Source organism: Uncinocarpus reesii, genomic scaffold, assembly GCF_000003515.1.
Source record: "Uncinocarpus reesii 1704 scaffold_5 genomic scaffold, whole genome shotgun sequence".
NCBI classification, from domain to species: domain Eukaryota; kingdom Fungi; phylum Ascomycota; class Eurotiomycetes; order Onygenales; family Onygenaceae; genus Uncinocarpus; species Uncinocarpus reesii.
Genome location: NW_003052496.1, coordinates 2,063,014 through 2,076,929, shown reverse-complemented (window position 1 = coordinate 2,076,929; position 13,916 = coordinate 2,063,014). Strand labels below are relative to the sequence as shown.

Genomic DNA, 13,916 nt, shown 5'->3' with positions numbered 1-13,916 from the left:
CGACATAACAGGTCATACAGCATAGCTACATTTCATAAAATGGTGGGAAAGGGCATATACATCATTTCGTCGTCCGCTGGCTATCACCTGCTTCCCTCTTCGTGGCGCTCCCGTCTCCGTCCTCTGGCTCAACCCGCACGAGTACTTCCTCCAGGAAGCCTTCCAAAAATGAATTAATGTCTCCGCCCATAGGCACCGGCGCTTCCTCATCCCATTTTTCGATCTCTTTAAACACCCCAGCCGCCTTTATAACCAACCGTTTCAGCTTCTCGTGTGCATATTGCCGTTTTTGCGCCAACTCTAACCCCGCGGGGTTGGTTTGTTTCCCGTTGGAGTTGCGAGTTAAGGCGTGTAGCCTGCAGGTTCGACGGCGAAGGGAGGCCTCTAGAGCGGGAAGAATGACCCCATTCAAAGCTGTGATCTCGTTATCGGATGGTGCGGGGTGAGACGTAAATGCGATAGTGGATTGAGATGTGACAGAATCGGCGGACTTGCGAGACCGAGACTCTGTGGACTGAATTGAAGAAGCGGAGAGTTGCCTGTGAGCCTGGACTGGCGCCAGTGGCTTCGGGTTCGGCCTTGTTGCAGGATAGCGTTCGTTTTGAAGAGGAGGAAGCGGAAGTTGGCCGGGAAGAGATTGTGGATGGGGGGCTAGTTGTTTTTGGCCAGGTTCGCTTTGAGAAGGTGCTCTTGTCGCATGGCCCTTGAATGGTGGAATTTCTGGAATATGTAGAGGGACAGGTTTTCTAGGCACATTCTCGTTTGCCGGAGGGGTCGGGAGCGATTTGGGTGGTGGAATAGGAGTCCCATGAGGGGAGTCGTTACCTAATTGTAGGTATCCGAGATCTTGCGCTAATGCTTGTTGCAAAGCCCTATCGTAGTCCATACTACTGGGGCTTTCCTTCTCGTGATGAGGTAGTGCTTTGGAATGGTGGGCTGGAGTATTGAATGGCCCCTGATATCCAACATTTTTCTTCGGGGACGGTGGGAGTGGTATTTTGGATGGAGACAGTTGTGATGTAGACAGCAATGGCGGAGGAATGTTTTGTTTCTGTGGCGTTTTCTGTGGTGATGGAGGTGCTTCCAAAGCGTGGCTGGATGGTTTGTGCTGGCGATTTTCGGAGATAGCAAAATCTCGAGTGATAACTTGATGGTGGCGATCATCCGCTGCTTGGGCTCTGGCGTTTGCCGCGGCGTCATTCATGGCACGCAATCCAGCAGTCCGTCCCATCCCAGCTGGGCGCACAGTGCCGAAATCCCAAAGGTCTTCCTCTTCCGGTGTAGGTTGATGGGGGGTGGCAAACCCATCATCTTCGTCGTCTGATAATTCATTTCCGTGGGTAGTGAGCCACCGCTCATATCGCTCGATCAATTCTGTAAGATAAGTAGTTTTCTTCGCACGTTTTATAAACGGATGCCTTAACAGCTCTTTTGCAGTGGGACGTTCTCTAGGGTCTCGTCTCAAGCATAACTCCACAAATTCTTTGAACGGCCTGCTGAAGTTTCCATGTAAGGTGGGGGGCTGATTTTTGGGAATAAGAAATAAAACTTTCATCGGATGTATGTCTGAGTACGGCGGTTGTCCTTCCGCCAGCTCAATGGCCGTTATCCCCAAAGACCAAATATCTGCCTTGTGGTCATGGCCTGATTGCTTGATCACTTCTGGTGCCATCCAGAAAGGAGTGCCGACGAACGTGTTTTTCTTCGTCATGGTTGCCGAAAGCTGACCGGAAACCCCAAAGTCTGCAAGTTTAACTTGGCCATTCGCTGTAAGTAACACATTGGCCGCTGTAATATATGCAATCAGTCAGCTGGCCACAACTCCAGGAGCCATTCTGGTTTTGGTATCCCACCTTTAACATCTCTATGTAGCTTATTGTCGGTATGTAGATAGTCTAGTCCCATCAATAGTTCTCGTAGGATAATCATAATATAGTCTTCTTCAATCTTGCCTGCTCGCATCAAGTCCGAACAGCTCCCACCGGAGCAAAATTCCATTATAATCCACAGGTAGGATCCTTTCAGGTACGAGCCATGATATTTCGTCACGTACGGGGAATTGAGCTCCGACAAGATTGAAATTTCCTGGATGATATCTTCAACATCGTCGTCGGCATTCTCGACGTCAACTATTTTAATCGCAACTGCCTGACCTGTTCGCTTGTCGACTCTAATCATATTTTACACAATTGTTAAATCAGCGCTTCAAATACACCTCGGAACGAAAGTCAAGGAGTCCATACCCTTTATATACCTTACCAAAGCTCCCACCCCCTACGGAAAATAAGCAGTTAGCCATGTTCAACAAACGGGCTGGCTTTCATCCTCTCTCTAGCATACCGATGCAATTCTGTTTTGTATAAAGCGTCTCCGGGTCCACTGCTCGACTCTCCATTTTTTGAGTCTTCTAGCTCCACCCACACTAGCTTCAAAGTCCACCGATATAATCGATAGTCTAGGTGCCCAGAGCTCCGTTTGGCTGAGGAGTAAAAGTTGCGGGGTGGGTTGCACGAGTTCGAGGGGCACGCAGTAACAGCCTGAGAACAATGGTCGACACAGAAATACGTGCTCAAAATACCGGGCTCAATGGTTTGAGGTGTTGTTTGACAGTGTCTGGTGCGTGCTCCTGGGACGTATGCTGCAGCCGACCGTCAACCGATATGACGGCACAATTGTGGTGGTGGTTATGTGAGTTTAGCTTGTCAAAACAAACAAACAGCCGCGGGAGCTGTCCATGGAACAAAACCACTAGTAAGGTTAATTACGCTTGGATACGTGTTTCTTGTCCGTCAGTTCCTGTAATTACAAAAGATCAGTCTCATCTTATCTTATCTTATCAATCTCATCAAATCCATTAATTACCCCACCTTCCTCCATCAACACAAACTGTTTGGAGACATTACTACAGATGCATATTGGGCATGAATTTTCACAGACATATTTTTTGAAGTATGATAAACAGGAAGCCGACAGAATACATATTGAAGAAACCGACTGTGATGTGGGATTTAATTTTGATATGAGCCATACACGCCCTGTTTAGTAGATTCATTTGATAGCCTCATCTCGCATACATCTTTGTTTATCATAGTAAAAAGCGTGAAGTAGGTCATAAGCATCATCCAAGTCCGATGCATCTAATCATCTTCCACATACCCAACCATCACAGTCCCGTTCTTTAAGCCTGCATCAGCGATGCTTGCATCGAGCATTGTGATTAGATTTTGTCCCATCGATACCAATTCAAACTCAAGCCCCGCCTTGCCTTCTATTGGAGACGCCTTTAGCCATTCATAAAGTCGTCTGATTGGGTCTGAGAGAGCGAATCTTCGAATAATTCTGCCGGACGAGTGTCGGAATTGGATCCTAGTTGTTGTGGCGGGATTTGCTTCTGGCTCTTGGTGCGGTTGGTTAGATTGAATGGATTTGAACAGTCTAGAAGATTCGTCCCCTTGATCCTGTCCGTTTTCGGCCTGGGAGTCAGTATTTTTTAGATCGTCACTGGCTGCTGTGGCTTTCCCTTTGCCCTTGATATCGCTAATGCTGCGGGTTAGTTCATCGGGGTCCTCATGCTTCGGAGCAGCTTGACCTTCCAAGCTATTCTGTAATGCCATCTCCAGCATTTCCTCTTCCGTCATGGCGTCTAACTTGGAATGGGGTTTAACTTCGGGTTTCCGCCGCGCAACAGGGTTGCGTACAGTATCATCCAGACTGTATCGATCAAGGAACTCGTGAAGTTGCATGAGGAATTCGGCAGCCTTTATCACGGGGGGCCCGGACCATATTTTGACTTGTTCTCCAGTTCTCGGGTCGACGATGGCGATATGTGGATAGTTGTTCTGCACGTCATGTCCAGAGAAGTAGTATTGAATGTATTGAGCTCCACGCTCATCGTCTTTGGTAAACTGTAAGAAAAGAAAGTTCTCTTTCACTGTCTCTACTATGCTCGGGTTTTTCCAGATATCTCTGTTCAACAACTGGCAGTCGAAAATGGACGGGTCTTGAACATTGACAAGCAGCCATTTCTTTGCATCCCGCCCCTCATTTCGCGCGGTCTCCCAGGGAAGTCTCGACATGATCTCAAATGGGGGTCTATACATTTCAGCAAGCATGCTAGATTTGGAGGACGATTCGGAAGCTCCGCCGGTAGCTCGAGAAAGTGTTGCCCGCTGTAATTGCGGATCTTCGTCGTTCCAAATAGATGAAGGAACATCTCTCTGGTTAAAAATGCCAGGGCGCCCTATCGAACAATACGTTAAATCTCGCTCGACTACCGCTTGATTTGGTACTTACCTCCTCGACCTCGTTGCCTAGCCCGAACTTGCCGCAATATTTCTGAGTCCATATCGTCAAAGTCTGTATCTGGGCCTACAAGGGTTTCGGTTCTCCTGGCCATCGGGGCCCGGACAGCATCTGCAGATTCACCCGTAGCGTAAAGCTCTTCCTGTAGACGACGCGCCATTGCTAGATCCTCGTCAAAAGATGGGCCAGTATTTCCAAAGTTTCCCTGGTTTGACGTAGTTCCAACAGGTGTACTAGCATTCTCGTCATCCGAGTCGATATGAACAATCCCATTTTCATCTTCGAATCCGGCTGAGACTCGAGGGCGACTCAACGAACGTTGGACAGGAGCCGGTTGCGATTCCGTTCGGATCTCTGCACCACCATTTTCAAAGTACAGTTGCATAGCAGTCTCTAAGTTATAATCGGACAGCTGGAGATACTGTGTGGCTGTTTCGGGACTCGAGCCCGTAATTTCTGTGAACTGGGCGACCGCAGCGTCCTCCATGATCGCTGCTCGATAGGACGGGAACGAGACAGTCGAGACGGGCGAGTAAAGTGAGGAGATCACGAAAAATGGGGAATCGGGGGCGCTAACAGAAAGTTGCAGTTAAACCGGCAGTACGGTTGTAGTAGCTCTGACGGGAACAAGGGGAATGATGTCAGTCTTCAATTTATGAGCTTCGAGGAACGAAAGAATGATAACAAACGGGACATTAAAGCTGGTTTAACAGGCCCATGGAGAGATGGAGGAGCAACGAACATAGATTGTTAGGCAGTTCAGTGGTTCGTAATAGGCGACCTTGATAATAGTCGGAATGTCATTCCAACAAGGCAACACAAGCTGAGGAGCCTCAATACGTCAAAGTCACATGAAGCTTCCGGTGAATCTAATCTTCCGCATCGCTGATGAATAATCTGCCAAGCCGTAGCTTCTCAGGCGCGAGAATTGGGCTGTGGCTGAGCCATTACGGCACGCGAGATGATCCGTAGGTGCAGTTAGATGCATAGCATTTTATGCAACGAACCTGCGCAACTGGTCGAAATTACCCTCCGTATGCGTGTCGAACGCATCAACCATCGCAGTAATGCGCTTGAATTACAGAGTAGAGCCAGACAAAACTTTTCATAATAAGTACAGAGCCGAGTGTGAGAAGGGATTCAGCCTCTCATCACGAACCGGTAGAGCAGGTGGTAGTTACTACATACGACAGTTGCACTCTGCACCACACAGAGCGTGTCCCTGCCAAGACATTGTCGGCTTACCTTCCCAGGACACGTCCACCACGGGTCCGCGTTCTTGCTGCTTTAAATGATTTTCGCGACACGCTAAGAGCGACGCGTCGGGAGGTACTTTCCCCACGCGAAAAGGTACCTGCCCAGGTACTTCCTCCCCATCACTGAATTGCTCTCGCTGTTTTGGCAAACTAGCAAGCAACACCTTCAACCACGCACCCTTCATACATTCACAGCAATGGCCCCATCAATCCTCGGCAAGCGTCAGCGAAGTAATGCTGAGTCTCATGGTAATTACAATCTTCCCGTTTCACCTGCACTCCTTCGCCGTCGCGTTGCAAGCTTGCCCGAAAGAGTCCGCTCACAATTAGATCTAGAAGACTCACCAGTCCACTCGTCGAGGAAGCGACGAGCAACTCGAGAGCCCCAAATACACCATGATAACCAGAGTGGAAGCCCCTTTAGTTCGCCAACGAGCCAACGCAGGTCGAAGCGCCTCCAGGCTTGCGGCCCGCAGGACGAACCCAGCCCTAAACGCTCGAGAACAACCGCGCAATTGCCATGCAAAAATTCCGAAAAGGTATTTTGCAAGGCAAACCTAGTTGAAAGAATCAAGGAGCCAGTAACAGGTTGGTAGTAATCGGCCATTATGGCAAGTCAGAACCCGGTGCTGATTCTGAACAGATGAAAACATCGATCCCAACAACCAGCCCAGAACTCCTCGATCCAAGAGATTTCAGGATGCGCTCTCCGCCGCTTCTCCGGTCACTCCCAGACACCGCGTTCAAGTTGCTGTCAAGCCAGTCACACCTCGAACACCCCGAGTCATCTCATCCGCTCCAGCTCGATCCGTCTACGTTGACGCTAGACAGCTTTTCGTGCGGAGTGCCAATCCTGGTCGTTTGATCGGGCGCCAGGACGAAAGAAACGAGTTGACAAAATTCATTGAGAGTTCCGCCTCCTCAAAGCGAGGTGGCTGTATGTATGTGAGTGGGCCACCAGGCACTGGGAAGAGCGCTTTAGTTGAGGGAGTTTGTCGTGAACTACAACTCGAGGCTACTTCCAAAGTCGCATATGTGAATTGTGCTAGTATGACAAGCGCACGCAACATCTTCGGAAAATTGGTCGAGGAACTTTGTGATGACTCCCAGGTGTTCAAGAAGAGCGAAGTTGATCGACTCCGGAGCCTGTTCTTTCCGAGGAAGAAATCTTGCAATGCTGTATATCTCGTTGCATTGGACGAAATAGACCATCTATTGACAAGCGACCTTGAGATACTTTATACCTTTTTCGAATGGTCTATGCAAGCGAATTCCCGCCTCATCTTAATTGGAATCGCCAACGCGCTTGATCTCACTGATCGATTTCTCCCAAGACTAAAAGCGAAAAATTTAAAGCCGCAGTTGCTCCCTTTTCTGCCCTATACACCGACACAGATTGCCAGTGTAATCACTGCCCGGCTTCGATCGCTATTGCCCGATGATGCGGCCAAGGACCTTGTGCCTTTCCTCCACCCCGCCGCTATCCAACTCTGTGCGCGCAAGGTTGCATCTCAATCAGGCGATCTTCGTAAAGCCTTCGATTTGGTTCGCCGTACCATCGAATTGATCGAGCAGGAAGCCAAACAAAAGGCCAATGTTGCATCAGCAAGCACGTACAAAACTCCCTTGTTGGAAAATACGAATCTCGCATCTCCCTTGTCACCGCCAGATACTCCCGAGCCTAAGGATTTGATTTCCAGTTTTACAGCGGCCACCGCACCTCGGGCTACCGTGGCTCATGTCGCTCGTGTCACTTCCGCCGCTTTTGGCAACGGAACCGCTGAACGGCTACAAGACCTCAATCTCCATCAAAAGGCTGCGCTTTGCGCCCTTGTCTCGCTTGGGCGAAAGCGACGTGCAGCCTGTTCCAATACTCCAAGTAAATCACCCCGATCCGCTGCTCCAACAATCAAGGAGCTGTTTGATACTTACTCCACTTTATGCCGAAGAGATAATGTTCTCCAACCTCTTACAACTACTGAATTCAAAGATATTATTAGCGGTCTAGAAACCATGGGCTTAGTCGGAGAAGCCCAATCTCGTGGCGGCCGTGGCCCGCCAGCAATGTTCCGCACCCCTACAAGGACCGGACGGGGCGCTGCCTTCGATGACAATGGCCTGGCTTGCTTCGTTGGGGAAGAAGAAATTGAAGCTCAGATCACAGGACCTGGAGAAGGCATTTTGAAAGCTTTATTACGAGAATAACCTTTATGACTGGCTGATGCTGTTATTGTGCATTTTGTTATTCCCATAATCATTATGAGCGTTGATATTTGTACCGGGATATGGGTTTATGTTGGAATTGGATTCCTGTTGCATTTTTGTATGGTTTAAATGGAGTTGAAGGAGCTTGTGCTTGTTAGTGCAGCTATCTGTCTTATTGTTATTCTTGATTTGCATTTGTATTTACATTGGCATAGATACTTGATGGAGTAACATTGCATTTCTCCTTCCTGCGCACCATGTGCAGCAGTAGTGTACCTTGCTGAGGTTGACCTCTTTAAGTCACGTTTAATCATAAAAATTCGACCAGAAGCGTGAAATCGATGGTATAAAGCAACAACAGTTTAACTGTGAAACCAGTTCTCCGGCATCAGAGGCATAAGGGTTCTCACCATTCCAGAACGAGGCGCCATCAATTCATCCTGATCAACGACGTATAACTACGTCCATACACCAGTAGCAAACAGTCTTAACATAAACTTACACAGTAGAACATTACATAACAGAGGGAATATGAAGCGTCTGAGCAAAAGAATAAAAAAAAAGAGGTACAAGAATGAGAGACAGGGGATCTTCGAATAACCGCTCAAGACTAGTGGAAAAGAAGGGGGGCAGGTAAGAAAAGTAATCGTATTTTCCTTAATCAACCCTGAAGGCATCAACACGTCAAAGGAGGCAAATCAGTCATCCATGGGTCTATCCTCCAACGTCACTCCTACCGGCTTGGATGGAATCTGATCCATGCCATCTTGTTGAGTGTTCCCCCCAGCGCTATCCGGAACCACATTGCCAACGCTATCCCTGTTCAAACCTGTAATGCGAGTGTATCTCCCACTCGACCGGGAGAGTGAGTTGCTCTTCCCCACCGTGGACGCGTTTGTATCATCTTGGGCAATTGAGGAGTCACCGCCGCCGTTTGTTGCTGCATTGTTACCTGAGGAGTCGGTGCGAGTTTCGGTTGGGGCTGAAGTGTCAACCGATCCGGGGACCTCTAGACTCTGTCTCCCAACTCGTCGCTCAGTCGTTGGGCTGTTGACGTTAATTGGAAAACGAGTTGATTCCGATCCACCCGTAGATCGATCCCTCCGATGACGATATCCGGGAGCTGGGCTGTTCGCGCGACTTCGATCAGCGATTGCTCTATTCCTGGCCTCCATATTCGCCCGTCGATTACTTTCGTCAGTGCTTATTGCACGTGGCCGAGAAGACCCTGACGACAAGCTGCCAAGGGAGCTGGCCTGACGTTTCAATTCTCCAAAGATCTCCTCTTTGTGATCGAGAAGATCTCGAAGAAGGCGGTAATTGTGCCGCTCGTCCATCGTGAGGTTGCTTTCTATACGGGGTCGGAGGATACAAGGCGCTAGGTGCTGGGCGAGAGCGGTAACATATGCATCGTCCGCCGAAGTCAGGTCAATCAATCGTGTGAAATGAGTGATAATCGCGTCCAACGTCGCAATGTTATTTAGGCGAAGCTGGCCTAGCGTGTTTTGTAAGACTTTCACGCGGCCTTCTTCGGACGCATCGCTAGTCGTAGTGTATATAGTTCTCACAATTTCATAAACCTGGGAAGATACAAGGGAATCTATTGACGTTAGTCAAGAAGGAGGAATGAGTTGAGAAGCCCAGGACACACCAGGTAATTCAAGTAGATACAACTTCAAAACGCTCGCAACAGCAGGAATTTCGTATCGGTCTAATACTTCAGGTTGAACCGGCTGGCCATTGTTAATTTCATTGCGCAGATGATGTATCGTTGCGAGTGGCACTTCATGAAGCCATATTCCCCGACGGGCTTGATCGCCTTCCAAATCGGGATACCCTACAAAAGTCATGTTAGTCACGTATCGGGCGAACGATTGTTTAATGGAGCCATACTGTTATCGAGATAGGTCAAAATACTAGTGACAATGATAGGGACTCGTTTGCGATCTGCCCTGGCCCTAGCTTCAAGATCAACGCCAAAAGTTTGATCTAGCTTGGCTGTTAGTAAAATGCATTTATACACCATGCGGAGAACCTTTCACCAACCGTCGACGGAGCCATAGTAGTTTTCATATGGTTGGACACGTGGTACGAATCCTCCAGTTCGGTAGTTCTCCAAAAGGTACCTCAAGTCTCCCAGGGGTTGAATGGTTTCCTGATAAAGCATCATGTGGTCAACGGTGCTCCGCAAGGAGGGAATAACATTGCTTATTGCCCCCGAAAAATCAAGAACAACCGCTTTGATTGCCTTCAAACGGTCCAGCTCGCATCGTTCCATAAATCTCAAATAGTCGATGATCTCTTGTTCCATCGTACATCGCATGCGGTCTAATTTCTTGACAGCAGCCTTGTAACGTTCATCCGCCTCGCGAGCCTCGCGTCTGAGTTTTTCCGCAGGCGTTTCATTGGGATGCGGGTTGTTGAGAGGGTTCCATCCAGATAGTATCTCGGCGACGGTTGGGGAGTCTGCATTATCATCACTACTCGATGCTAGCGATGAAACGCGTAGCAGCGGTTTCTTTTTCTCTGGAATTCCAGTAACTTGGAAGGCTTTCGGGCGCCACTGATAGTTCATTCTCGAGCTGTTGGCGAATGTGCTGCCGACGTTCCCAACCAATCGCAAGAAACCGTTGTCCACCATGTCTTGACCGATTCTTTCTGCATAGCTAATGCTCGACGCGTTCAAATGCTTTTGGATATATTCTACAATATCCGCGCCGGTAGAAGTATTCAAATAGGTGCCGAGAATTGGAACTTTGGCCTCTCCAATCTTGATTGTCTCGAGCATGTGGGTGAGCAGTTTCTTCAGCTGGTCTGGAAGGTACACTTGATCCCCCAACTCAATCGGTTCAGGTTCCTCATCGGCGTCAGGTAAAACGATGGTTGGAGGTGCCGGTTGTGGACTGTTGGTGTCTCTTTCAGGGCTCTGGAAAGCAAGTTTATTCTCCTCCTCTAGATCCTCAACCAAACGACATTTATTGAAATACTGGCTTCGTAATTTTTTGGTCATTTCCGCCTGTTTCGTATGCTCTTTAACTCTAGCCTGGAGCTCTTCCTGGCTGTTCAAAATCCGTGCTTCGTGCTGGGCTGCCCAGCGGCCAAAGGGATTCACGACAAGGTCTCTAATATTCGAGGCGATCTTCTGATGATTTTTGGTGGCCTCGATCATTTCGCCTCGGACTCCTTCGTATGCCTAATCCCAATCAAAAGTCAAAATAAATCTCAACGGGAGTCATATGTTGTTCGCAAAAGCACACCGGCACTCACCTTCCGTACACTAGCACCATCGTCTCGGGAGAATCCATTTGACATCCGATCGATTGATGGTGCAATGTCTCCCAATCTAGCACTGTATAGCTGCTCCGCATCCGCGCGCATACGAGCAATGGCAAGGATCTGCTGGTTTTCAACAATACCCTGCTGCAATTTGGTGAAAAGAACGCCGAGTCCGCTCGCATAGTCGGGAGACCAGAACGAGTCTGCGAAGCCCGGCATCGTGGATGGTCGTGAGCGATGGTGGTCCGGAGGAGGAGCAAGAACGGCGGCAAGCGTTGAAGGCAGTAAGCGCTAACAAGGGAGTCGGTCGTAGAACGGGAGAGCAACTCCGCCGATTATAGAATTAGGACAATAGGGCTTTGTGGTACAAGAGAAAGGCGTGAGATATTGCCGGTGAAAAGGTAGTTATACCAACCTACCGAGTATTCCCGTTGGGCGGCTCAGGAACAAAGTAAAGTTTGATTCTGACACAAGTGGCCTCTCAGAGGAACCAAAAGCTCAGGAGAGAGTCAATCCCAGCTAGAACGCAAAAACGCAGGGGGAACGCGACGGAACGTAGATGGAAGGGCTCAAAGACAGTCGAGTAACAAGCACGAAGCCAGGGGGAGTCTGAGGTTGTCGAAGGAGCTCGTCGGCTTGATTGCGCATCGCCAGCTGGTGAACTGTCAGCACGGTCACGTGTGGCACGTGGCTGAGATGAGGTACTGGTACTCAATGTGCTCAGGTGATTTGCTAACAGCTGAGGTACCGGTACTTGACGGTAGGGCTGGGCTAAATTTAGTTACATAATTGACTTTGTGGCTGTGTCAGCCGCAAATACACTTAATTCACCCCCCATCAAGGTCGCTTGCTCCATAAAATGGCCTGGGTGGAACTTCGTTCAAAATATGCTTGCAAGTTACTGTACAAGAAAATACCTCCATCCGGTACTCCAATCTCAATCAGCAAAAGAATCGATAAAATCGCTTCCAAGCCGGCCATTCCGCCCTCTCAGCCTGTTCCTCTGCGATCAAATGCGCCAAATCCCGATCGCGGCGACCGGTTTTCAAGTCCATATCCTTGGCTCGGACGATCTTGGTCTTAAACAGAAGCTTGTACGGAACATAAAAAAGAATGACGATGGGGGCAGCAAGGTAGACGGAGAACCAGTTTTCCACACGAGCGAGTACCGGGTCCTTGTCCTCCTTCAACATCACAGGCGCAATCCCAACCCAGAACTGCGCGATGAGCACGAGAAAGTTGAATATAACTCCGATCCACGAGCCAATCAGGCCTGGTTGAGAGGTGAAAGACAACTCATCAAGACTGTGTCCCTGCACGGCCCAACCTCGACGGAATCGAATGTGAGCTAAGCAAATCGAGCTCCATGTGAGAATGGAGGACAGTCCCGAGATGGCGATCATCCACGTAAATACTTCCTCCTGGTGCGAGGATGCAGCCAGAAAACCGAGCAGGCCTACCACAGACGCGACACAAATGGCCAAGAGAGGACGACCTCGACGGTCAATGTAGGCAAGGAAGCGTGGCGCCTGGTGCTGTTCAGCTAGAGCCGCCAAGGTACGTGAAGAGCCATATATCGCCGAGTTTCCAACCGAAAGAACAGCAATCATGATTACAACGTTCATGACTGAATCCAGCCCTTGTATCCCTGCATCTGTAATCGCAATGACAAACGGGGAAGCTGTGGAATCGTTCGATGATGCGCTGAGTAAACGCGAGTCTGTGTATGGAACCAGAAGTCCTACGACCGCGAGTGCCAACACATAAAAAAGGGCGATCCTCCAGAAAACCTGTTTAACCGCACGCGGAAGCGCCTTGCGTGGGTTATGTGCTTCAGCGGCAGCTAGACCGACAAGTTCAGTGCCGGTAAATGCAAAAGCTGCATTCACAAAGCAGCTACAGAGGCCTTTGAACCCGTTGCGAAATGCGCCGGGATTGTGCCAATATCGACCTCCAATGTATGAACCACCCTCACCGCCACCAATGTTTAGAACGATACCCAATATTCTAGTCAGAGATTAGAGTCACTTGGCTTAACGGTAGATTGATGGGCAACTTACATGAATCCGATGACAGCAATCACTTTTATTATCGAGAAGATGAATTCGGCCTCACCATAACCTTGCACGCCAAACAGATTGATAACAACTACCAGGACGTAAAAAATGGCAACCCACGCAGCAGGCGAGATTTCGGAGCGCCAATAATTCACTGTCAAGGCAGCCGCTACAATTTCCAATGGTAAGACAACCAACCACTGCAGCGCGTAGTTCCAACCCATGGCGAAGCCCCACGCGGGGTCCAAGAAGCGAGTGGAAAAGGCAGAGAAGGAACCAGCCACGGGAAAGAGGACGGCCATTTCTCCCAAAGCATGAACCGTGGAGTAGACCATAACGCCGACGAGGATGAATGCGATTAGGAGCGACGCAGGGCCCCCAATAGCGAGGGATTTGCCAGAACCGACGAAAAGGCCCGTACCTATGTGCGATCTAGATCTCAGCGAGGATAGATAAAGCATATGCATGAATGAAGGTCCATTGCTCGGTTTTCTAGAACGAAGAATCCATACCTACAGAACCCCCAATGGCAATCATCTGCAGATGCCGCGCCTTGAGCTTCCTCTGCAATGGCGAGAGGGCCGTATTGGCCGTAGCCTCTTCCAGATTGAATAGCTTTCCACCATTTTCTATCTGACTGGGCTTGGAGACAAACGCATGCGGATTGCGTTTGAATCCGTCCAGAAACTGCTGCCAAGCACTGAGCTGAGGCAGGTCATCTTCATAGGCTAGCGAGCCGCGAGGTAAGGAGTTCTGATGGGAGAAATGGGGAGAGAGTTGGGCTGGCTTCCGATCATGGTTGTGCGGAGAAGTGACCATG

The 13,916-nt window shown here is 49.3% G+C and overlaps 5 protein-coding genes across 5 annotated transcripts; 1 reads left to right on the top strand and 4 right to left on the bottom strand.

The window, feature by feature from the left end:
* Positions 1-61: 61 nt before the first annotated feature.
* On the bottom strand, positions 62-2,178 carry UREG_07764 (serine/threonine-protein kinase 24; the record flags this gene model as incomplete). The annotated part of the gene is made up of 2 exons (XM_002582945.1): positions 62-1,788; positions 1,854-2,178. 2 exons carry the CDS (start codon positions 2,176-2,178, stop codon positions 62-64), a joined length of 2,052 nt encoding a protein of 683 aa, XP_002582991.1.
* A 959-nt stretch (positions 2,179-3,137) lies between these two features.
* Positions 3,138-4,789, bottom strand: UREG_07763 (uncharacterized protein; the record flags this gene model as incomplete). The annotated part of the gene is made up of 2 exons (XM_002582944.1): positions 3,138-4,240; positions 4,294-4,789. 2 exons carry the CDS (start codon positions 4,787-4,789, stop codon positions 3,138-3,140), a joined length of 1,599 nt encoding a protein of 532 aa, XP_002582990.1.
* A 966-nt stretch (positions 4,790-5,755) lies between these two features.
* Positions 5,756-7,763, top strand: UREG_07762 (uncharacterized protein; the record flags this gene model as incomplete). Its single annotated transcript, XM_002582943.1, has 3 exons — positions 5,756-6,146; positions 6,202-6,495; positions 6,520-7,763. The coding sequence occupies 3 exons, from the start codon at positions 5,756-5,758 to the stop codon at positions 7,761-7,763; spliced, it is 1,929 nt and encodes a 642-aa protein (XP_002582989.1).
* Positions 7,764-8,461: 698 nt separating this feature from the next.
* UREG_07761 (uncharacterized protein) lies at positions 8,462-11,258 on the bottom strand (the record flags this gene model as incomplete). The annotated part of the gene is made up of 5 exons (XM_002582942.1): positions 8,462-9,363; positions 9,415-9,600; positions 9,657-9,752; positions 9,810-10,956; positions 11,031-11,258. 5 exons carry the CDS (start codon positions 11,256-11,258, stop codon positions 8,462-8,464), a joined length of 2,559 nt encoding a protein of 852 aa, XP_002582988.1.
* A 722-nt stretch (positions 11,259-11,980) lies between these two features.
* On the bottom strand, positions 11,981-13,915 carry UREG_07760 (general amino-acid permease GAP1; the record flags this gene model as incomplete). The annotated part of the gene is made up of 3 exons (XM_002582941.1): positions 11,981-13,046; positions 13,100-13,517; positions 13,609-13,915. The coding sequence occupies 3 exons, from the start codon at positions 13,913-13,915 to the stop codon at positions 11,981-11,983; spliced, it is 1,791 nt and encodes a 596-aa protein (XP_002582987.1).
* Position 13,916: the final 1 nt, after the last annotated feature.